General features: G+C 37.9%; 2 protein-coding genes across 2 annotated transcripts in view; both read right to left on the reverse strand.

The window, feature by feature from the left end:
* Positions 1–9,073, reverse strand: part of LOC144969581 (uncharacterized) — an 18,790-nt gene extending 9,717 nt beyond the window's left edge. Inside the window, exon 1 of the mRNA XM_078908726.1 lies at positions 8,686–9,073. Coding sequence (XP_078764852.1) covers positions 8,686–8,709 — 24 coding nt within the window. The 5' untranslated portion in view covers positions 8,710–9,073. The remainder of the gene's footprint in view (positions 1–8,685) is intronic.
* Positions 9,074–15,717: 6,644 nt separating this feature from the next.
* Positions 15,718–25,889, reverse strand: part of LOC144967955 (uncharacterized) — a 44,995-nt gene continuing 34,823 nt past the window's right edge. The window contains exons 11-14 of the mRNA XM_078905760.1: positions 23,435–23,682; positions 22,363–22,444; positions 20,701–20,802; positions 15,718–17,189 (exon numbers count right to left, since the gene is read on the reverse strand). Of these exons, the coding sequence (XP_078761886.1) occupies positions 17,101–17,189; positions 20,701–20,802; positions 22,363–22,444; positions 23,435–23,682 (521 nt within the window). The 3' untranslated portion in view covers positions 15,718–17,100. The remainder of the gene's footprint in view (positions 17,190–20,700; positions 20,803–22,362; positions 22,445–23,434; positions 23,683–25,889) is intronic.

A 25,889-nucleotide genomic window follows, 5' to 3' on the forward strand; every position in this document is an offset into this window, starting at 1 on the left:
TGGTTGACTTTAAGCAAGATTGACTTTATCCATTATCAATGAAACAGTCTTAGATAAAGAACACAAAATATTCAGAGTACTAGTCCCATACGATTGGCAGTCATATTAGCAACACCAGATCCATATAATGAACATAACTATATATTCAGAGTACAAGTTCCATCATATATGGTAATATCAGATCCACTACTAGCAACTGTTCAAGTCTACTAGGTCTAACTAAGTCTAGTCTACGAGCAAAGGGACCCTCTAGACTTATGCAGTTGACTAATACAATAAAGTCAATATTAATCAGTTAGCCATATCGAAAAAATATATAAATATAAAGCCAAAGGCCATAAAAAAATAAGAAACAGTAGATTATCCGAATCAGGATGTCGGAGATCTGATCACCATATCTAGATAGTCGGCCTAGCCGACGTGCGAATCAACAGCAAGCGCGACAATGGGTCCAACTATCGTCTGCAGAAACTACAGCAGATGCTAATTCTAAACATTTCTTAAATTATTATTCAATGATGATAATGGCATTTTGTCATAAAGGAGGAAAATGTATCACTTCATCGGGCAAACTCAAGTCAAATTGCAAAAATTATATACACAATATGATCGTTACGTAACATTAAATAATATACTTCTTTTGTAAATATCTAATGAATTGCCCTGTCGAGAAAATAATTTAAAAGGCTCACAATATTAATCATACGGCTATCTACATCAAGAGATGATAAATCTAAACAAAGGAAAAATAGTAAATTAAAAATAATTTGAACATTTGCTTTCCGAGTCGATCATCACCCATTACTTATTGTAAAATTTTATCTGTCTATGACAAGATGACTTCTAAAAACATAACATGAAGGTAATAGAAGAGTGGTTGAGAGAAAAAGATGGGTAAAAGAGAGAGACGGGTGGGGGGGGGAGAGAGAGAGAGAGAGAGAGAGAGAGAGAGAGAGAGAGAGAGAGAGAGAGAGAGAGAGAGAGAGAGAGATTTATGTATTGATTTTTCATTTTTTTATTTTCCAATCCCAACCCAACATCTGTTCATCCAACGACACCACTGGCCTTGTTTGTCTAGATTGACGTCATTAAATTGGGAGCGTCACCAAAATGTACGCATCTGAGCACAGGTGTTAAAATTTGACAAAAGTCATGTTGGTGATTTTTTTTCATCCATCTACCGTGGAGCCACCGGAGGGCTTTTCATAGAATAAGGTTTGACACTGCAAAAACAGCGGGACATTTCTAACAAAATCCCAAAATTCCGGAATTCCGCGGATCACGTACCACTTGTCAAATATTCTGGCTCGGTAAATAAACCATAGATCTAGGTATTGAAAGCAGATTCGTAATTCGTACTTTCGATTTCAAAAAGAAAACAAAACCAATCACTCAGTTTGTAAGAGGGCGTCATAGAAAAATAGTTCATACTTTCCTGTAAAATCTTTGATAGTTCAGTACTTTTTGTAAAGTTTCATATCGTTCGAGACATAAGAAATATTATTTAAAACTTCTGGTCGCAAGTTAACCAATATATTATAAAGTACCTAAATTATAAGAACAGAATCAATTATTGCGCATTCAAGGAAATTGTACCAAGGTAGATAAGTAGTATTTTTGCTTGAAATCCTTATCGAACCAATGGCTGACAATCCAAGGCTAGTGTCCTCTGAAGCCCTCATGATACATACACACACACACACACACACACACACACACATATATATATATATATATATATATTTATATTTATTTATATATATATATATATATATATATATATATATATATATATATATATAAGCAGTATCACTAATCTGCTCACTAATCCCGTTAAAAAAGGCTTGAACAAGACGAGACACGTACCACTGAATCATCGATGCCGCATTTTTCTCAGGATTTGTTTGTCTTTTTTAGTTTGGTAACAGATGCATAAAGTAACTAATTCAATTAGAGATCAAAAGTAAATCCAAGGGAAATCAAATCTTTATATCAAGTACGAGATCATCTACAAGTTCCATCTAACAAGCACAGGATCTCTCCGACAGACACTTCCATACATACAACACAACACACAAATCAATTACAAAGGATACAGAGTTTATTAACAAGGGAAATCCCCATCTATGACAAACAGATAAATCCATCTGTGCCCCACTCAGCAAACGACTCCAGGCACCTTCCATCAGTTGTAAAATAATTCCAGAAAAGGTTAGAAACCGACGTGTAGGTACATAATATGCAAATCTGACATCCGAACCCCTCTGGGCCTAGTTTATCATTGTTGTAATGATCAATATTTTGCGTCATTTTTTGAGATTTCCATTGCAACAAAGAGCCCATAAGGAATTGGGTATCAAACATGCCAATAAATGCACAGCGATAGAAACCCAATCTACGTGCAGAGGTTAAAATGTATTATAGGGGGATGGAAGAGAAAAGATTGCAACGGTGTGGACCAATGAAGAACAGCTCCATAATGAGTGGCAACGTTTCCGACGAAGTAATAATTACAGAAATTATATGGGATAAAATGTCATTTCATTCATCCTGTTTTATTAATCGATGCTTGATTACTGGAAATTGGAGATGGCCTGAAATTGTATCGATAACGATTTACTTCGACTCTCAAATTTCTCTTTTATCCAGTTAACTGCCGTACTCTGGAAAGACACGTATTTTAAAGATTTGGCCAGAAAATGTGTCCTTCAAATATTGATCGACACTCATCTAGGCAAACACTTGTCAACATGAGACCCAGCAAGGTCCCAGTTTTGAGTTTTTGCCAAGATGGGCGTCATTTAAATCGATCGATATATGAAGGACACATTTTCTGGCCAAATTTTTAAATACCACACGCTAACTCTTGCTCTCAAATACAATGATTCGCCTCTCTAGTTCCACATTCATCGTCCAGACTTCACAACCAAACTGGAACACGGACAGTACAAGTGATTTGTACAACTCAATAAGCTCAAATTTTGACAGAATATACTTTTGATGTTTAGCTCCACTTGTAGAAACGTATTAAAAAGCTTTTAACTTTGGCTCCACCGAATCGATTTTTACATAAAACACATACTTTAACCACCCGCATTAAGGCTTACAACAACAATAAAAATAACCAAGTATCTTTAAAATAAGCGAATCACAACCGAGTACCAAAGTGACAAATTAGGAAACAACCACTAGTATAATATAAAAATATGATAAGATTCAAGATAAATAAATAAAAAAATAAAATAAAAAAATAAAATAAAATTCCCTTTATTCATACCCGTGGGTAAGTTTTCTTTGGGTCTATTCCAAGGGAAGGCTGGAATAACCTAGGCGTCAGCCGCAGTGCAGCGCCGCAAAGTGAGCTAGAGCGAGGTGACTTGCTCAAGGCCACACAGCGCGGCGGGTGATCGAATTCGGTACCTTTCAGGTACGAAGCAAAGACCGTACCACTGAGCCACGCTATCCCATATGTATATAAAACTGCCAGAGGAAAAAGAGGGAAATTGCAAGAGAAAAAAAATTCAGATTTTAATCAAAACCAGAATGGTGTTTTCACTTTCAAGATATATTTGTAACCAAGTCAATATACAACCCTCTTTCAAAGCAGTCGAGAATTCGCAATCTGTGCTATTACGAAGACTATTACGAACAGGTACATCTATTTTAATTACCATACAACTATATTCTGCAGTCTTGATGTATGGAACTTGTCTTCGGATCGTAAGGTCCAGGGTTCGAGTCCTGCTTTGAGCGGCGCGTTTAGAACAGGCTCTTAATTCACATTCTCTCGCCGTACTAAGGTGTACAACGAGTACCGGCCGTTAAAATGACAGCGATGTCTCTCGTCGAAAAAAAAATGTAATATCGCCCAACAGATGTCATGTCTCGTCTTAAAGGCTCCATACACGCTCAGTTTTCATCCAGGGACGATTGAGGGACAGGCACAGCTGAAGCAAAACGTAGTGAAACGCTATGTGTGTGGCCCATAGCCCTCTTTTAGTACGCCATGGTGTGGCCCATTAACATCTTTACCAGGACTGACGGCTCACACACAACCGAAACCGCAGATAGGCTGACGGCGGCCTATCAGCATGTTGGCTGAGTACGTCACGTCAGTAAGAAATATCAGATGAAAACAACGTGAGAGTCAAACAATGGACATTTAAACAATGCTTTCAATCAGGTGCAATGAATTGCCAGACTATTTTAATCCTTCAAGTTAAACTACTGGTGGAAAAAGGCCAGTTTTGTTGATCGAGACCAGACCCTTAACTTGGCCGAAAATGTGTAAAATATAATAAATGATTCTTCTTTCTATTTTTTTAAAGAAGTGATTTATTAGAAATGTGTCTGAAATCCTGAAAAAAAAGTACAAGAATTTTCCCCTAAATTGTCAGGAAAAACCCAATTTGGACATCCGCGGCCAAACTGGAAATTCGGTCATCTTTTAACGAAATCGGGTCGAACGCCGAACCCGAACGCCGAACCCGAACGGATATAGCCTTCTCACGTGACCATGAACGAGATCTGGATAGTGAAGACTCTCAAGCGGTATGCAGCATCGGATCTAAGGTCACGTGATAGAGGATAGCTTGGGTTGCTGTTGGCTTGTGTTAGGGGAGGGGCAAGGTCAGTGTCATTCAATAGTATATAAGTGTGCATGTGACGCTCTATACAGAGAGAAAAATATAAATTGATTACGGGGGAAGGTGGGGGGAGGGGGGGGGGGGGGTGACCCACAAACGATCGAGGTGTTGGGCTTCGGGTAGACCATGATACGAAATCAAAGAGAAAAGGCCGCTGGTACTTGGATGGTGGAAATGGTTGGGGGGGGGGGGGGGGGGTAGTGACAATCAGCATGGGATGTATATATTAACATTAATAATATAGGCAATAGATGACCAGGGATGTGTATTGTTTGTATATGTTTGTGTGTGTGTGTGTGTGTGTGTGTGTGCGCGCGTGTGTGTGTGTGTGTGTGAAAGGGATTACACAAAAACACCTTTCTCTGTAGCTTCCAAATGATTACGTATACGATAAATTTGAAACCCACATTGTTTGAATCAGCTCACTAATTAATTCCTGAGCCTTGAGATGGTGACGCAACTATTACATACAAGACCTTGCAGTCGAGACGGCAGGGCTTTTGGGTTACACAACCACTATTTACCCATCGGTCAGCGGTACTCTTTGATGTATACAACACTCACCGCCTTTACGCAAAGCCGCCTGCCCATAAATCAAGAGATGGTCTCCTAACTGTTCACAAGCGAACTGTCAAACGAGCAATCGATGATTGGATAAGAATCTCAAGATCTCATATAATAAGGTAAGTTTTGGAGAGGTGATATCCCCCCACCCGTCATCGGACAGAACTTTCATTGCGTTATATCATATGAGCTCCGCCTCCTCTTTCTATTCCGGAGTGACGAGATTAGACGCGAGAAAGAAAAAAATGGTCACGTGTTGGGCAAGTCGTTCGTTAGGCGAGCTTCGGTGTCTAACTATAACTCCGTATTATGTCCACAGTTGACCACACGCATACACACAACACACACGCACATGTGCAGAATACACAAAACGAAAAACTCGTCAGACGTGGGCGATACAAAGCGGTGGCCAGATCTGTAATAGATGATAATGGTGGACACACATCCTAACGAGTTTGTTACTTATGTATTAATTTGTTCTAAGTTTGATTAAATTCCGTAAGGAAACTTTTATTTTAAATTCATTTTTACACTGTATGACTGGACATTATGTTATGGATACTTTAAAAAAAAAGGAAATTCAGGTGCTTTAGATTAAATTATCAACATATTGCTAAATATGTTTGGCCGTGTGGTCATGTAGTATGACACTCCTTTTGGATCGGAAGGTCGTGGGTTCGAGTCACGCTCTGAGTGGTGCATAGTTGTCTCCTTGGAAAAGGCTCTTTACTCACAATCTCTCACACTGCTCATGTGTAAAATGAGAACCTTGTCTCTTTCGGGAATAAAATGTACGACGCCTGACAGGCGTCATGTCTCGTCCTGCATATCAAATATTGTTTTGGCTAGGGACCGCTTATAAAGCGCTTTGAGCACATTTAGAGGATATTACGTTATATAAATTTTCGAGTTTGCTTTTTGAAAAGCATGACCGACAGTTAAAAGCCTAAAAATTTATGGCACTTTTAATGATAACTTTTGCCATTTTTTGTAGAAAAAAATTTAGGAAAATATAGACCCAACAAAATGGTAACAAAAGCAGATGCCAGACAATGATCAAACTCTGAACACAGTACCCGTTCTGTAGAGTGCACGGTACCGATGAAAGCAGTAATTTTGGCAACGCGTTTTGACCTGGGTAAGCATAATTTGAGTTTTGAATAACTATCTGGTTGTACGCTGTGAAGGGTAGTAGTAGTAGTAGTAGTAGTAGTAGTAGTAGTAGTAGTAGTAGTAGTAGTAGTAGTAGTAGTAATTGTGGTAGTAGTAGTAGTAGTAGTAATTGTGGTAGTAGTAGTAGTAGTAGTAATTGTGGTAGTAGTAGTAGTAGTAGTAATTGTGGTAGTAGTAGTAGTAGTAGTAATTGTGGTAGTAGTAGTAGTAGTAGTAGTAGTAGTAGTAGTAGTAGTAGAAGAAGAAGAAGAAGAAGAAGAAGAAGAAGAAAGAAGAAAGAAGAAAGAAGAAAGAAGAAAGAAGAAAGAAGAAAGAAGAAAGAAGAAAGAGAAGAAGAAAAGAAAGAAAGAAAGAAGAAAGAAGAAAGAAGAAAGAAGAGAAGAAAGAAGAGAGAAGAAGAAGAAGAAAGAAGAAAGAAGAAAGAAAGAAGAAGAAGAAAGAAAGAAGAAAGAGAAAGAAGAAAGAAGGAAAGAAGAAAAAGAAGAAAGAAGAAAAGAAGAAAGAAGAAAAGAAGAAAGAAGAAAGAAGAAAGAAGAGAAAGAAAGAAGAAAGAAGAAAGAAGAAAGAAGAAAGAAGAAAGAAGAAAGAAGAAAAGGAAAGAAAAGAAGAAAGAGAAAGAAAGAAAGAAGAAAGAAGAAGAAAGAAGAAAGGAAAGAAGAAAGAAGAAGAAGAAGAAAGAAGAAAGAAGAAAGAAGAGAAGAAGAAGAAGAAAGAAGAGAAAGAAGAAAGAAGAAAGAAGAAAGAAGAAAGAAGAAAGAAGAAAGAAGAAGAAGAAGAAGAAAGAAAGAAGAAGAGAAAGGAAAAGAAAGAAAAGAAGAAGAGAAGAAGAAAGAAGAAAGAAGAAAGAAGAAGAAGAAAGAAGAAAGAAGAAGAAGAAGAAGAAGAAGAAAGAAGAGAAGAAGAGAAGAAGAAAGAAAGAAAGAAGAAGAAGAAAGAAGAAGAAAGAAGAAGAAGAAGAAGAAGAAGAAGAAGAAGAAGAAGAAGAAAGAAGAAGAAGAAGAAGAAGAAGAAGAAGAAAGAAGAAGAAGAGAAAGAAGAAGAAGAAGAAGAAGAAGAAAGAAGAAGAAGAAGAAAGAAAAGAAGAAGAAAGAAGAAGAAGGAAGAAGAAGAAGAAGAAGAAGAAGAAGAAGAAGAAAGAGAAAGAAGAAGAAGAAGAAGAGAAGAAGAAGAAGAAGAAGAAAGAAGAAGAAGAAGAAGAAAGAAGAAGAAGAAGAGAGAAGAAGAAGAAGAAAGAAGAAGAAGAAGAGAAGAAGAAGAAGAAGAAGAAGGAAGAAGAAGAAGAAGAAGAAGAAGAAGAAGAAGAAGAAGAAAGAAGAAGAAGAAGAAGAAGAAGAAGAAGAAGAAGAAGAAGAAGAAGAAGAAGAAGAAGAAGAAGAAGAAGAAGAAGAAGAAGAAGAGGAAGAATTCTTGTCTCATGTCAAATCGGAAAAGACGCGTCAATCATTACATTACAGTGATACATAGGATTATCCACATCTCAACACACATAGACAAACGCACACGCACGCGTACGCATACACACGCACACTCGGAAACACACACACACACACAAACACTCATTTTCCCTCAACCAAGTAATCCAACACTGAATGAAATAATTCAATAAATTACAAAATGGTTTTACATATACACGGCGAGGCCGGTCAATCATTTACACACAATAATAAGACTGCATTATTAATTCATTGTGTTCCATAAAATGCGACCAGTTGTGTCAAACAACAACCAAAACTTGAAGACCAGAATGAAAGTAGTAGAAACATATGTTATAAGTACCCTTTTATACGGTTGTGAAACGTGGACGCTTGACAAAGAATGTACGAGGAGGTTAGAGGCATTTGAGATGTAGGTATCATGGACAGAGAGGTGTACGAACGAGAAAGTGTTGGAGAAGGAGAGAAAGAGAAGAATACTGATCGATAACATCAGAAAGAGGCAGTTACGGTTTCTGGGACATGTGTGGAGAATAGACGGAATAGAAAAGTTGGTAATATCTGGGATGATCGAAGGAAAGAGAGCTAGAGGAAGACAAAGAATGACTTATCTAAATAACCTAAGAATGGCCAAATGTGACTTAAAAAGCAACACAGATTTCATGCGCACCGCAGAGCATAGAGAATACAGGTGTGCCGCAGAGGATCGTGATTCGTGGAGACAGCTGACCGGCAACGTACTCAAGAGTACAAGCCACGATGGATGATGATGATTAATTCATCACCAACAGATCAACACGTCCATTGTCAGAACACACAAAATTCACAAACTATAAATGTTATTATTATATACAATTATGTCTACTTACCAAAGAGAAAATATACATCGTCATTTTCTTTAAAATAACACCACCCTTGACTCAGAAATAAATGTACGCGTGGCCATAAATGAGGACTGAGTTGTGATCTCACCAATCTTAATCTAAATTGCGAACGTAATAACTGTCACTGTCAGTTTTATAATAGGCGGCTGGCTGAATGGCGGACAATTACTACTTATCCTTGTTTTTTGAATGTTGCGTCCTCTTTTGGCTATCCCAGCAGCAACAATAATGCTATATTGTTTTTCGGACGTACTTTATTCTAGTCTTGATTTCAAGTCAGCATTATTTGGTCTACTTTTTTATTTTGGGTCTTCACTTGGAGTATTGACAATGTTTCATAAAAACTGAAGTAACACAGTAAGTAAAGATTAGTGTTGACTGAACACTGAACATTCGATGTACAGGTGTGACAATTTGGTTAATATATTATAGTCGTTTTGTTTGCTGATAGATTGTATGTAAGATAAATGTGCTGGTTTAGGCCGATGCACGTGCAGAGAATGAAGGGAGATGGGGTAAATGTGTGTGTGTGTGTGTGTTTGTGTGTGTGTGTGTTTTTGTTTGTAGGTGGCTGTATGTGTATATGCAATTTTGTGTATTGTGTGTGTGTGTGTATGTGTGTGTGTGTGTGTGTGTTTGGTTTGAAAGGGGGGTGGGGGGTACGACACACACAAGATTAGTGAGAGGGGCAGATATGACAACAGTGTAGAATACGTCATCGAAACTGGCTAGAAAGAGGTCGAGGGCCGCCGTTTTATGCAACCAGGGAGGCTGTGCAATTTAGTTTCTATTTTAATGACTTTTAGTTCGATTAACCTTGATTTATTGACGGGAAAAATAAAAAAAAGGTCAGGTTTATGACGATAATCTAAATTAGAAATATCAAACTACACTTTTACTTGTACATTTTAGACTCGGTTCCATTGTTGGGTTTATACGAGATAACAAATAGAAATTAAACATACGTCGAAAAATAAACAAGAGAGAGAGAGAGAGAGAGAGAGAGAGAGAGAGAGAGAGAGAGAGAGAGAGAGAGAGAGAGAGAGAGGGAGACTTGATTAATTTGATCTATCTATCTATCTATCATATATCTGTCTATCTAAGCCCTTCCCATGCTCATTCTTAATGACATGTGTCCAATTAAGTTTACCATACCTGGAACGACAGCGGTTCACACAACACTGATTTTACACCACCATTAATCGACTTTATGCATATAAATGAGGAGACTCAAAGAGTAGGATTCGCCTCTTTGAACCTGCTGTTTGGACTTGCTTGTTCATTTGACACCTACCGGTTTTATGACACAATGCTGTTATGGATTAAAAGTGAGGAGAACGTGGGAATTCCTTTCAACATTTCGGACCTGTTGACTTCTAACAATGACAGTAGGTACCATGCGAATACGAAGTTTGGTCACTATTCAAATATTATGTATAACGAATAGCACTCTCTCTCTCTCTCTCTCTCTCTCTCTCTCTCTCGCTCTCTCTCTCTCTTTCTCTCTCTCCCCCCCCCTCTCTCTCTCTCTCAAGCAGTATTAAGTGTGACAAACGACAGAATGAGTGACAATGATTGGGAATTCACAATATAATGTTTAAAAAATATATAATGCATTTAAACAAATGAACCCAACCGTCGTCAGTGTGAATAACTACCTGGCGATTGGCATTGATGGATACTGTAAAAGTATAAGAGCAAATAATTATGATTTCTTGGTGATTTGTACAGCATGAAATAAAATTTTTGTTCTATATTGTCAATGCTACTACTACTACTACTACTACTACTACTACTACTACTACTACCACCACCACCACTACTACCACTACTACGACTACAACTACTACGACTACTACTACTACGACTACTACTACTACAACAACTACTACAACTACAATTTACTACAACATACTACTACTACAACAACTCCAACTACTACAACAACTCCAACTACTACTACACTACACAACAACTACTACTACTACTACTACTACTACTACTACTACTACTACAACTACTACAACTACTACAACTACAACAACTTCTACTACCTACTACTACTACTACTACTACTACTACTACAACTACTACAACTACAACCACAACTACTTCTACTACAACTACAACTACAACTACAACTACTACTACTACTACTACTACTACTACTACTACTACTACTACAACTACCTTTACTACTACTTCTGTGACAAAAACAATAATTAAGAATTTATACTGCAATATCTACTAAACGTACTCAAATCGCTGCTACAAACGGGCCCCTAACCAAGAGCAAATAATGTATGACTTAGGCACAGGCTTTCCGTTAATAAAGGAAACTAAACAATGAAAAGTAAGCATAAATCTGAATGACTAGTACCATTTCTATCCGCCCCACTCATCTTCTTTTCCAGCATTTTAATCCCACCCCCTCTGGACAAATACGCTCTCTCTATGCACTCTTCAATCAACTAATTAAATCTAGGCTAGCACTATTCAGTATCTGGGGAGTTAACCTGGGACTGGGATCGGCGGGTTTCGTAATAAAAAGCAATTACATTTTTACGAAACCCGACGACACCTGGCAATATCCGACAAAGTTATGGGAGGTAGGCAGCAGCGTGTGTGTGTGCGTGTGTGTGTAGGGGGGGGGGTGAGAGGGGATGAACTTGAGATTCAGGAAAGTGTACACCAGTGGGGAGTGAACCTGGGACTCTGGGTTTTGTAAAAAAGCAATAACAAAATGAAAATTGGAATGGGGGTGGGGGTTACTTTTTTTTACGAAATCCGACAATATGCGGCAACGTTGTGGAAAGTAGGCAAAGCGTGGGGAGTGAACCTGAGACTCAGTGAAGTGTACACCAGTGGGGAGTGAACCTGAGACTATGGTTTTCGGCGGGCTTCAGCTAGTTTCATATAAAAGCAATTACTTTTTTACGAAACCCGACGAAACCTGGCAATATCAGAGAAAGTTATGGGTAGTAGGCAACAGTGGGGAGTGAACCTGAGATTCGGGGAAGGGTACACCAGTGGGGAGTGAACTTGAGACTGGGTTTCGGCGGGTTTTGAAAAAATAAAAAAAGCAATTACTCTTTGTTTACGAAATGCGCCAAATCCCAACAAAATGGGGCAAAGTTATGGAAAGTAGGCAAATAATGGGGAGTGAACCTGAGACTAAGGAAGTGTACACCGGTGGGGAGTGAACCTGAGACTATGGTTTTCGGCGGGTTTCAGCGAGTTTCACATAAAAGTAATTACTTTTTTACGAAACCCGGCAATATCCGACAAAGTTGTTGGAAGAAGGCAACAGTAGGGAGTTAACCTGAGATTCATGGAAGTGTACACCAGTGGGGAGTGAACCTGAGACTCTGGTTTTCGGCGGATTTCAGCGAGTTTCATATAAAAGCAATTTCTTTTTTACAAAACCCGACGAAAACCTGGCAATATCCGAGAAAGTTATGGGAAGTAGGCAACAGTGGGGAGTGAACCTGAGACTCAGGGAAGTGTACACCAGTGAGGAGTGAACCTGAGACTCTGGTTTTCAGCGGGTTTCAACGAGTTTCATATAAAAGCAATTGCTTTTTTACAAAACCCGACGAAACCTGGCAATATCCGACAAAGTTATTGAAGTAGGCAACAGTGGGGGTGATCCTGAGATTCAGGGAAGTGTACACTTGTGGGGAGTGAACCTGGGACTCTGGATTTTGTAAAAAAGCAATACGAAGGTGGAGGGGGAATTACTTTTTTACGAAACCCGCCAAAAGCCGACAAAGTTATGGGAAGCAGGCAGCAGTGGGGAGTGAATCGGGGATTTGGACATCGATGAGGATTGAACCCGGGACTCTGAGAGGCTGATACCAGTGGACAGTGAGCTCAGAATGTACTTTTATTTCGAAACCTACCGAAATTGTCAAAAGTTATGGGAAGTGGGCACCATTGGGCAATGAACCGGGACTCAGGGAAGTGCACACCGGTTGGGAGTGAACCTGGGACTGTCAGAAGAGGAAATCAGTGGAAATGAACCTGGGACTATGGAAGATGGATACCAGTGGGAAATGAAGCCGGACTATGGGAGTTGGGTACCAGACGAGAATGAAGCAATTACTTTTTTACGAAATCCGCCAAAACCCGCCGAAAAACCATAGACTTAGAGGTTTACTCCCCAATAGTGTACACTTCTCTGAGTCTCGGGTTCACTCCCCCACTGTTACTTTCTTTCCATAACTTTGTCAGATATTGTGGGGTTTCGTAAAAAAGTAATTGCTTTTTTTAACGAAACCCAGTCCCAGGTTCACTCCCCAATGGTGTACACTTCCCTGAGTCCCAGGTTCACTCCCCACTGCTGCCTACTTCCCATAACTTTGTCGGGTTTTGGCGTGTTTTGGCAGGTTTCGTAAAAAAAGAAACACCCCTAAAAATACCACGTGTATACAGTAAATAGATGTCAATTTTAGTCTAATATTCAGTATCTATTTAAATTATTATTATTATTATTATTATTATTATTATTATTATTATTATATTATTATTATTATTATTATTATTATTATTATTATTATTATTATTATCTTATTATTATTATTATTATTATTATTATTATTATTATTATTATTATTATTATTTTTTATCATTATGATTATGATGATGATGATGATGATGATTATTATTATTATTATTATTATTATTATTATTATTATGATCATTATTATTATTATGATCATTATTATTATTATGATCATTATTATTATGATTATGATCATGATTATGATTATTATGATTATGATTATGATTATGATTATGATTATGATTATGATTATGATTATTATTATTATTTTATTATTATTATTATTATTATTATTATTATTATTATTATTATTATTATTATTTTATATTATTATTATTATTATTATTATTATTATTATTATTATTTATTATTATTATTATTATTACTATTATTTTTATTATTATTATTATTGTCATGTAAATTTCAATATAATACGGCAGAAAGTCTGGCCACATATTTATAATGAATCGGGTTTGTCTTAGATGACAAAACAAACAAACAAACAAACAACAACAACAACAAGGAGAACAACAACAACAACAGATTTTAAAAAGTAATAAACAATAGAAGAGCACAATAATGAAAAACAACAACGAGATGATAACACATAAAAGATATTCGTAATAAATCGATAACTGATTAAATTACTCCAACTACTTGATTTAAAAAATCATAATCATAATCATAATAATGATGATGATGACGATTACAACAACAACAATAATAATAGTAAGTAAGTAGAAATAATAATAATAACAATAATAATAATAATAATAATAATAATAATAATAATAATAATAATAATAATAATAATAATAATAATAAAAGAACAATAGTATAATATGAACATTAAAGTATATCACAAGCAAATAAAATTATTAAAACAAAAGTTTTAAAAATATCAATAGACAGAAGTAATTAAAAAAATATTGGGGAAAAAAACCAACAAAGTTACCCCTACCAGGATTTGAACTGTCGAACCTTAAGCTCAAAGTCAAACAGCTTATATCCACCATGCCATGGTGTCACTGAACTTTTAGTGACATTTAACCATGTCTTTTCAGACATTAAAAAATGTATTTGAATGCAACTCTTATTTTGATATTTTGAACTATGTTAATTGCACAATAACAGAAATTAAAAAATTACGATCAAAATATTTTTACAACTTTGAATCGCGCTGTCAGTTGCTGCACGTGTTCAATCTGGAAGTAGGTTAGCAGTTTATTTACATTCAACCGAGATTGTCGTACTTTTCACTCTCTCTATAAAAAAAGAGTTCCTTATGGATACTGAATAGTGGCACAGCACTATTCAGTATCTGATACTGAATAACCACTTCGTTAAATCTATTGTCCATTTCTATGCCCCACCCAACTAGCTGATAAACATAACAAATCGTATTGTCCAGCAGTGGGGAATCGGCATAATAACAGTAGGTAAAATAAGCTCCTCCTGCTCTGATTTTTGATTAATTCTGTGGAGACGATCAACAATTCTTTTTGATGATACACAACTATCAAACGACATTTCACATAATGAGAAGACACAAAGAATGAAACTCACCTCTTTCAACTTCCTGATCAGTCTCTCTAACTGATGATGAGACATATCTAGTAAGTGTACGTCGAGCGATACCCATTCAAGACTGAAGTTTATTTTTTCTCTCTTAAACTAAACGGGGAAAATGCAATGCAATAATTGTTTTTCAGGAAACGATCTCCTTTACTAGTCGTAACTTTAAATGACTATATTAAAGAATGTTTGACGAATAAAATACATTTGACTAAAAGATATGCTGGTTGTAGTATAACCGACGCGTACATATATGCAGGTCTGGCATCCAAACACATTTATGGGCCTAGTTTAACATTGTTATAATGAACAATATATTTCGTCCTTTTTTTTCGAGATTTCCATTACAACAATGACCCCAAAATACATTCGAGCGCACGTCAATTGTAATTAATATGACGATTTTCCTCCTGTCGGCATGGAAAAGGTTAAGGACCAAAACTCATTCGCTTTAATAAAACTTTTCTTTAATCATTCAATCTTAAGCATCATACTCACTCCGACATAATTCTGTTTTGATTGGATGGGTCAAATATGGCCCAAATTTGATTTGCCTTCTAGATTCACGAAATCGTTTGCCTGGTCCATGCAGCTTGGTGTTCTATCTCTGGGCAAATGTCATAATCTGTCCATGCAGAGGCCTTGCCTGTGGTCATTTTCCGTGATGGAGACGCTCGGATGCAAACTTGTTTTCCCTTCAATAATTTCAAAAGAACAATACATAGATGATCCCAATATCCCCCCCCCCCCCGCCCCCAAGTAAAAAACAAACAACAAAGAATAAGAACAACAAAACTAAAAACAAACCAAACAAAAAAATACAAAAACCAAAACCAAAACAAACAAACAAACAAAAAAACAAAACCCAACAGAAAACATTTGGTTGACTAGGAATTTATTATTGTCGATGTTAAGACACCATAATATTTCACTTCAAAGTAAAACGAACAATATCACTCAGAGCGATTTTATGAATCGAAAGAAATGAATAAAAGCATAAGTACACAACCATATATTAACATGACATGAAATGACATAAGTTAATAAATAGGAAACTTCTAGGGCGCGGCGCTAGGATCAATTTGTTAATTAGTTTTTATAAATTTTGAAATAAAAAAAATGATGCAGTTTTATAGAATGGATTGGTTACATTAACCAGTTAACTGCAGTTACTGGAAAAACTGGTACTTAATTTGGCCAGAAAACTCGTTCTTCAAATATCGGTCGATTAAATTAACCATCATCTTGGCAAAATGTCTCAATTCTGGGACCCCATGAAGTCCCAGGTTTGAGAATTATTGCCGAGATGGTGATCATTTAAATCGATCGATATTTGAAGAACGCGTTTTCTGGTCAAAGCTTGAAATACGTGCCTTTCCGGGTGGACAATTAACTGGTTAAAATGACAGATGGGTATTACTTAATTACAAGTAATAGTTGTAAACTGTTGTTAACTGGATTTCAATTTGGGATTGAAATGACATAAGGCGATTGTGTTCTTGTATGGAATTCCACAAGGCTGCTGGAGATGAACGTCCAATTTTTTTTTGGTTTTAAATCATTAGATATAGAATGGAAGTTTTAATTTAATCATCAAATGAGGACATTTCAGGTTTCCCCTTTATCAACAAAACACGGTGAATGAAATGCTATAGAAGAATGAGAGATGTGAGAATGATGATTTTCGATAACTTGTTGATCATCATCATCATCATCATCATCATCATCATCATCATCATCATCATCAATATCATCATCATTACCACCACCATAAGTCATACATGCCATTTTATGAGTTAAAAATAGAAACCTTACCATTGATTTATCATCTCAAACATGCCCTATCTTGATTTATGTTAATTCTTTAGCTATGCAAAGGTACATTAACCCTGCCCTTACCAACTCTAGGAAAATCGTAACATTCGTTACGGTTCAAATAGTATTTATTTTCTTTTTCAAACTTGTTTTGTATATCACAACTTTGAATAAAAATATTTGTTAACAACTTAACAAAACACCATTAATTTATTTATAGTCTTAATGAACAAATTATCTATAGTATTTAATTATTGATTTTGAGTTTGAGTGTTTTAGAAAATCAATTATTGTGTTGGGTAAGTAGACATTTCAAGAAAAAATCTAAAATAAAAGTCGGTAAAGGTAAATTTGAATAGAAAGAGAAAAAAAAATATAAAAAAATATGATACGTATCGTGAAACGCGTTTTACATTAGGAACAATTTTGTATGTTTGGAATTATGCTCATTTCTTTTGGAATAAGTCATACAGTAACATCATATTGAAAGGGTTCAGGTTATAGGATGGCATCCTTGATAGCCCATGGTATGGATCTGTAAAATAAATAACAATATATATATATATATATAATATATATATATATATATATATATATATATATATATATAATTATATATAAATGAGGTCTATGATTCAAATTTATGTCCAACCCAATCGGTTGAAACGGTATTATGTCGCGGTCGATAGTACTTGTTTGCAGGTCTGATAACCCAATTTGTTACGATCTCTTTTTTGCAATTGAAATACTCTCAAACTGATGCAAAAAATATTGTTCATTACAACACTGTTTAATCAGGCCCTTCATTGCATTCGGTTATTAGACCTGCAAATATGTGCACACTGGTGAGGATGGATCAGGCCTTGGAATATTAATATGGAATTAAAATTATAATAAATACAAAACTTTGGGTCTTTTGCAATGTAAGAAATTGCATTTATTTATAAAATTAATAAAAATAAAAGAAAATTCCGTTTATTCATCCCATAGGGGAGCTTTGTCTCTAGTGTACGGTCTTTGCCCTCGTATCCGAAAGGTACCGAGTTCGATCACCATCCGCTGCGCTGTGTGGCTTTGAGCAAGTCACAGCTTACCCCGTCGTGGATTTCCGACCTTGACCGTAGCCATCGTAAAGTTATAGCCTGACACTGGCCAAAAAATGACGTCAAAATGCCAGCCATTTGCCACAAAAGAAAACAAATCGTGAGTTGTATTCAATAGTTCAACCAATGAAATAACTTGTTTCCATGAGCTCTACTAACGACAACTCACTTGGCGGTGCAAAAACCAAATAATGACGTCAAACTGCCAGTCCTTTTGGATTTCAGTGTCAGGCTATAACATAATGATGGCTACGGTTCTAGTGTCAGGCTATAGATAGTTCGAAGATGACGTCACTCAATCTTTGTTATTGTTTTTTGCCATCCGCGTTTATGAGTAATGCTCACTGAACTGTATTAGCCTGACTATAAACGTTCATGGATACACACAGTTTTGTGTGCTGGTCCGTTATACTTCCGGATGGCAATGTTATGAGCTTCTTTGCCAAGCGCATACTATCTATAAGTTAACGATGGCTTTGCCTTGACGCGGTGACGGGGCTTGAGGCATTTCGGGGGCAAGGGTGTAAATGTCGGTTGACCGTCACGAAGACCATCCCGTGTATCGAGGCTAAGCGGGCATCTTGAGCGGCAAGCCCGATATGTGACTAATGGAGATCCAACCCGGTGCCCGAATGGCTTCGGCCATCCCGGGCTCCACACTATTATGTTCTAATGCGATTTACAACAAACAGGATTTTCAATGGCGAGCGGTCGGCCGTCTAGCCAAATACTACCGCGTTCGTGGCGCCAGGGTCGTCGGCACGGTCGAGAAATAAGCGAATGTCCCAATACAATTTAGCTGGAAAATGCGATACCAGGGTTAGCGACCTGACGCACATATTAGTATCCCTCAATATCGAGAGCCAGAGTATGGCAAAAATATAGCTTTTGTCAAAGCTACTGGCCGCCCATAGCGTTGATATTCTTCCATTACAGGAGACCAATCTTTATTCAGGCGCGCAATCTTCTCGATTCCAGATCCCAGGCTATACGGTGGTCCAGCGAGAGGACACTTCGAGGCTCCATGGAGGGGTTAGCGTCTAAGCTAAAGAGCCATCGAAGGTAAGGGTCATTGTGAGCGCAAAGGTCAGCAACAGGGTGAATAGAATTTCCGTAGAGGTAGTTGGACTGTGTTTGCATAACATCTACAAACCACCAAGAGCGTCTTGGACCACACCGATACCGGTGGTTAGCCATCCTTCCATCTACCTGGGAGTCTTTAATAGCCACCATCACAAATGGGGCTACGGAGACTGCACGAGGCAGGTAGACAACCCCACTCATGGACTTAGTGTACGATCCTACAGTACAGCCGATGGTACCTTCAGGGGTACCCGCCCTATGAATGAGTATACTCCAGACCTCACCCTCGTTACGAAAGGCGCGAGCGGTGAATCGCTGCAAGTGAAGCGGAGAGTATTCGGCGATTTCCCGGATAGCCAGCATAGGCCGGTTCTTGTCACAGTGGGGGTGACAATATCGAGGATGCAGTCTCTTCCACTCTGCAAATGGAACTTCAGTTCCTATGAGCAGGTTTGCCCTGCCATCCCTCTCAAGTCCGAGAATATAACCAGATTTAACAGGCGCTAACAGATTTAACAGGTTAAGAGCGCTCACCGCTCTATTCCACCGGGCAAACGGAAATTCTACATCCCCTGCTGGACGGAAGAGGCGGAAAATCTGTACAAAGAGTACCAGCAGACCCATTTCCAGGACGTAGCCGATAGACTACTTCAGTCTCCGGCAGAAGGAAGGAAGCAACGGTGGCAGGAGACCGTGGAAAGTCTCGACTTTACACACTCTAGGCGACACGCTTGGCGACAGATAAAGAAGGTGGATCAGGAACGGAATTACGCGAAGGCTGCACCAGACTGTGAGGCAGATACAATTGCCAGGAATATTTTTTTTTAAACATATCAAACGGGTCCCAAAATCGGGCTTTTGAGCGCGGTGTCCGTACGATTTTGGACTCGCTACCTGCGGAGGAGTCGGACTGGACCTCCCGGTTCAGTCTCCGAGAGGTGGGTGCAGTCATTAGCAATGTAATGAACGGCAAATCAGCAGGGGTAGACGGCGTTTATCCCGATATGGTGACCCATCTGGGCCATAGGGCACGGGCCTGGCTGGCAGAGGCAATGTCTGACGTCTTTGCAAAAGGAAATCTCCCACAAATGAGGAAGCACGCAAAGCTAGTTGCCATCCTGAAACCCGGGAAACCGGCGAAGGAGGCCGACAGTTACAGACCCATATCACTACTGAGCTGTCTATACAAATTGTTGGAGCGATTTGTATTAAAGCGATGGGGGCCGGTCCTAGACGCTGCCCTACCGCCCGAGCAGGCAGGCTTCAGGGAAGGGAGGTGCAACACGGAACATGTCATTGCCCTTACAGAGCATATTGAAGCAGGCTTCGAGAGAAAACAGCAAACTGGTGCTGTGTTTATAGACCTATCGGCGGAGTACGATACGGTCTGGTGCGAAGGATTAATGCTCAAACTTGCAAAAATCATAAGGTGCAAAAAGACAGTGAAGTTGTTCTCTTCAATCTTAGGGGAAAGACAATTCCACGTCGTGTTGGGAGGCGCTACATCAGTAAGAGGAGACACTGGGTGTCGAGAACCTGCCTCACGGCAAAATCGTTTCATCAGTGGGGACTTTCCACCTGTCCAACATGTACCCGATGTGGGAATGAACCCAAAACCGCAGAGCATCTAGTTGAACGGTGTGTTGTGACGAAGCTTCCGGGCGGGTTTGCGACGGTGCACGAGTGCGGTAATGAATTTGCTGATTGGGTCGATCGTCATAACATAGTAGTGTGAGCATCAGTAGAAGCTGCTGCCCTAGCTCAATATTGAAGCCTTGCAATAGACCCTAAAGATAAACAAATTTCCCCTATGGGATGAACAGAGGGAATTGTATTTATTTATATATTTATAAAACTTACGAGGTTGTCGCTGCCTCCTCACAACTGCAGGACAGCCATCAGGATCCGTGATGACCCTAAACCCACTGGAACGTCTAGGCAAGGCTATGAAAGGACATCGATCTGTAGATTGATTGGTAAGAGTATGAAAAATGTGACCCAGGGCGTCATTCTGGAATAATGTAGGAATAAACTGGATGGATATAGACGCTAAGAAGCTCACGACATTGCCATCCGGAAGTATAACTGACCAACACACAAAACTCTGTGAACCATGAACTTTTATAGTCTGGATTATACAGTTAAGTGAGAAGAACTCATAAACGTGGATGGTTAAAAAAAAATAACAATGACTTAGTGACGTCAACTTCATTCTATCTATGGAACGAACGACATTGACGTCACGCAGGGGTTTTTTTTAGGCCTCGAACCCTCGATCTACATATTGAATACAGAAACCGAGTGTTAAACATCTCATTTAGACTTTAAAACCCAACATAGTAAAGGGTTTAGAGCATGGTTATTAAAATAAGTTGAGTTTCTACATGGTGTTCATTTGACTGAATTATTTATTAAATTACAAGTTAACTCGCGAGGTCCCAAGTTTGAGAGTTTTTGCCAGAATGAAGGTAATTTAAATCGATCGATATTTGAAGGATGTGTTTTCTCTGGCTACATTTCAAATATGTATCTTCCTAGACTACGACAGTTAACTGGCTAAATAATCATTCAAACTAGCGTCTACATTGTTTATTTGGATCATCCTCAACGTCATCGGGTGTGTACATTGTTTATTTGGGTCATCCCAAACGTCATCAGATGTGTAGATAGATTAGTTGGGTTATCCCAAGTGTGTAGAGTGATGTGTAATGTGTAGATGTAGAGTGGCAGATGAAAAATATTTCAGATACACACATGAATTTAAACAAAGAACTATAGAAGTGTTGTTTGTTCAGGGTACAGCAGCATGATTTCAAAATCAAATACACCCTAATGTAAACCAACGCTCTGACTGCCTTGTAAACTCATTTTTTTTTATTTAAAAAAAGATCGAGTACACTAAGAAAAAAGTAGCTAAAATATATTTTAAAAAGGCCTATACTAATGGTGGCCAATCTTGGCCATGAATATGGCCATCTAGCAGCCCAGTAAGTAGTGATGTCAACTTCCCGAGCCGTTTTGAATGGTTGTTACCACCTTCATGCTCACGGTAGACGCCGTCCACTTGACGGGGCGGACACGACCATCGGAGATAGTTCTTTTGTTGGTTAAAGATGGGGCTTAAATAGGATACGGTTTCAAGCAAAATTTTTAATCGCCTCTAATTTCAAAAATACTTGAGATATGATCATTCTGACAACTTCGTAAGCTTTCCTATGTCTCAGAGTGTCGATTAAGTGAAAAAGTTATTTAATCATTTTTTGAGAGATACTGTCCTTTTGTTGGTTAGGGCCTTCATCATCATCATCATCATCATCATCATCATCATCATCATCATCATCATCATCATCATCATCATCATCATCAACGTCATCATCATCATCATCATCATCAAAAAATAAAAATTGTCATTAAAGCATGACTAACCAAACTTTTATTACAAAATACATACAAAATCTATGTTGATCACTGATAATACTGTATATTCTTTAGGAAACACAATCAATCAACAATGTAACTTACTGCACTCTCCTTCTGGGCGACAAGACCAAGTTTCTCGGCATGGTTCGCCAACTCTACGACAGTACATATTGGCTGGGCACAACTGGAACGACGGAAAACATATCAGTCAGTTTAAGTATCAACTCTCCTGTATCAAATATACCCCCCCCCCCCCCGTCTATTAAAACAAAAAATTGCTCACGCCCCCCCCCCCCCCATCCCGCTCAGTCGATTAAATTTCAGAACACGTGCCGGTGAAAATTCACCAAAGAGGAAAACAAAACTGAAAAAAGGGGGAAAAAGAGACAAACAAAAAACCCCTAAAGTGCTATAGAATTAAAATAGCAATGTACGTATTTCGCCGTCACAATCATCGCTGACGAGATTAACCAAGGAGAATCCCCACGAGATAACTCGTACTATTTTATAATTCCTAGCAGTATAAATGATTGAAAGAAAACCATATTATACATCATATCTCGACTCATTTAAATAGGAAAACACACAAAAATGCGTATACCCCCCTTCCATAGATTGGTCAAATTGATTCCGAACCCCCATCCCCTCCCCCATCCATTGATGTTGGCCAAAGTGCACCACCCTGCCTTCGATTGCCATCCACTCCCGTCTATTTGATACACTGGAGTTGAGGCTTGGTAAAAAAAAGTTACTGTAATATATCTGATTGAAATAGGTAGCTTTATATCGCAGAGATAATGGGGAGCAGAAGTCGTGGCGTCACACCTATCTCTCTTCTTGTTCGAAACTCCTTGGAAGTGTGTAACCAAACCTCCAGTGGACAAACAATGACTATGTTACATGTTGAATCATAAGGTATCATAACTATTTTAGCAGGAGGATGTATCGGCAGATATTTATGATTCTCGCTACATCATTGATTCTCGCTACATCATATCAATCAGACTAGAATCGTTCACTATCACACACAGTTTGTGTGTTGGTACGTTTCATCCGGCTGGCGGATGTTGTGTTTTACCTAAACGCATAGCATCAATAGTGACGTGGTGAATGTTATTTCTTCAATGTCAAAATTATATAATTTCTACAAATGTTTATTTACAGTGCAACAAACCTTATTGTCACAGGGGTCATACAAAGGTCTGACAGGGGGTCTGATCGTTATGGTTGGGGGTGTAGGTTGAATTAGGATATTGATCTTTTTAGGTGGAACACATTCCAGTTTACACCCAGTGTTACAGCATTTGGTATCCCAGCTACAGTCCCCGTCATTCTTGCACTCATCATAACAGAACATTAAGTCATTTTTGGTTATGGGTCGCCTGTTAGGATGTGGACAGACCCCAGGCTTTACTCTTCTTTCTAGAATGTACAACGAAAAAAAGAAAAAGAAATAAAATTAATGAACCACTCGTATATTAGCATTCAAGCCAACATATCAAAGTTGTATTGAGGGCGAACGCTATCTAAATAATATTATGGAAAACAATACTAAACTATAGTCATAATTTTAAAACGTGGCGCGTGTTTTTCTCCTTTTTCCCAGCTGTCCCTCAATGTACAGCTGCAAAATCTTGTATGAACCTCTGAATCAAGTTGTCTTAATTAAAAAGTATTTTTCATGAGTTTTAAAACAAAAAGAAAGGATTTCGCTTATTACAGCTATATCAAAATCGATAACTGGTAAGGATCGGAACTCATAGAAGATTTACATTATCAAAATTATAAATTTTCCATACATACAGTATCTGAATATGAAGGGACGAATGGCAATCCTTACCTATCAGTAATCTACAGTTTATAACTATCAATACACATTACTGATAAATACAAATGAAAATGAACACTACGCGCTTCCAAGATAATTTTGTTTGCAAAATTTTGTGTAATAGTTTGTGTTTATGCCAAAGAGGGTTTCATAAATTTAGTTTTGACTGTTCAAGTAGACATTCATCAATTTATGGTACAGTGTTTCCACAAATAAATATATGTGTTCAATAATAATAATAATAATAACAACAACAACAACAACAACAACAACAACAACAACAACAACAACAACAACATTAAAGAAATGCTGGATACATCAATCACCACATTCTGATGACGAGGATGATGAAAAGGAGAAATGGAACGATTATGGAAAGACTTCGTGGCATCACTCTATCCAGTAAAATATAATTTTCCTCTAGTTTGCAAAGGTTGGAGAATGCTTTCCCTGTCTTTCCTTGTTATATCATTTATTGCCTCGTCGGTGAGAGTAAGGTTGGGGTTCCTTCTCTCAATCTTTCTCTCTAATCAGGCCCAAATGAGCTCGATTGGATTGCACTCACAGTGATGGGGTAATTCGCGCAACCTCGTCTCAAAACTCCCGGATCAAACAGTCTGCTTTGAAAACTGTTTCTGGTTTGATAAAGGATCAGAATGCGTAGTACTGCCTGACTGAAACCATGGAATAATGTCAGCTTTTATAGTTGCCGACGTTGGAGCTTTGAAATGATCATGGGCCGCCGAATGGAATCGTTGTCCAATACAATACAGTTGGGTGCTTCGACGGAATGCGCCAAACGGTTCTTTAGTCAGTCTGCATTGAATCCATAGTGATAGTCTCTACCTTTCCAGATAATGCAGAGAAGATAAAATGGCATACCATCCTTCTAAATATCCAGTATCTCCACCATCTTCAAGAATAACAATGATCCTCTGTCCAGAACCCATGGTCCTTTTCCTGGCCGAATTATCAGACGTCCATTCCTTTGTCGGATGCATGTTTACTTTCACCCAGCTCCATACATCTTTGGATGATATCCATATCAAAGTTGTCTAGGAACCTTTCTCTAAAACATCTTTCCACACAGGTGATCTCTCTAGCGTATTTCGATAACCATCCAATTCCATAGCCGCCCTCCTTAATGGCTTATCGATAGATACATTATTTTCGCAGCTCAACGAGGGTGGAACCGATAGAGATTTCGTATCATATCGTATCGTATCGTTTAAGAGCCTATATTATGTTTTAAAAATCTTTAAATGCTCAGTGAAACGTTCATGCATAGATACAATTTTTAAAAAAGTTATAGCATTTATTGTTAATTTGACAATATTGGGTATATAATCTTTATTTCCAATGAGTTAAAGCTAGAGATTTCATATAAGTCTTCCGTAATTGCGACATGATGTAGATTATATGCAATAAATCATAAACTCAAAATTTAACGCAAACTACATAAGTAACTTATGATAAGTTGTAAGTTTATAACAGTTAAAGCGATTGTTTTTATTCGGAAACAAGTATGAATGGAACTCAACATCACTAGCCGGAACTAACTTGTCTGCACGAGATTTTTTTGAAATGCAATGAATTTATCTAATAATTTGTGGTGCGTAACTTGTTTACATGTTTAACAGTGTAAAATCTCTAATTTTATGACAGAGATTTTAGAGCAGTTTTTTTTATAGGTCTTAAGGAATAAAACTTTTTAGATATGGCAATATCACGGTCCAAAATCTATATTCAGTTAAGACCAATTGATTCAGAGCTTGAAATAAATTTTTATAATCTTTGATAG

The sequence above is a fragment of the Berghia stephanieae genome, chromosome 3 (assembly GCF_034508935.2).
Source record: "Berghia stephanieae isolate SIO BIC M18660-M18661 chromosome 3, UCSD_Bste_1.3, whole genome shotgun sequence".
Classification (NCBI taxonomy): Eukaryota; Metazoa; Mollusca; class Gastropoda; order Nudibranchia; family Aeolidiidae; genus Berghia; species Berghia stephanieae.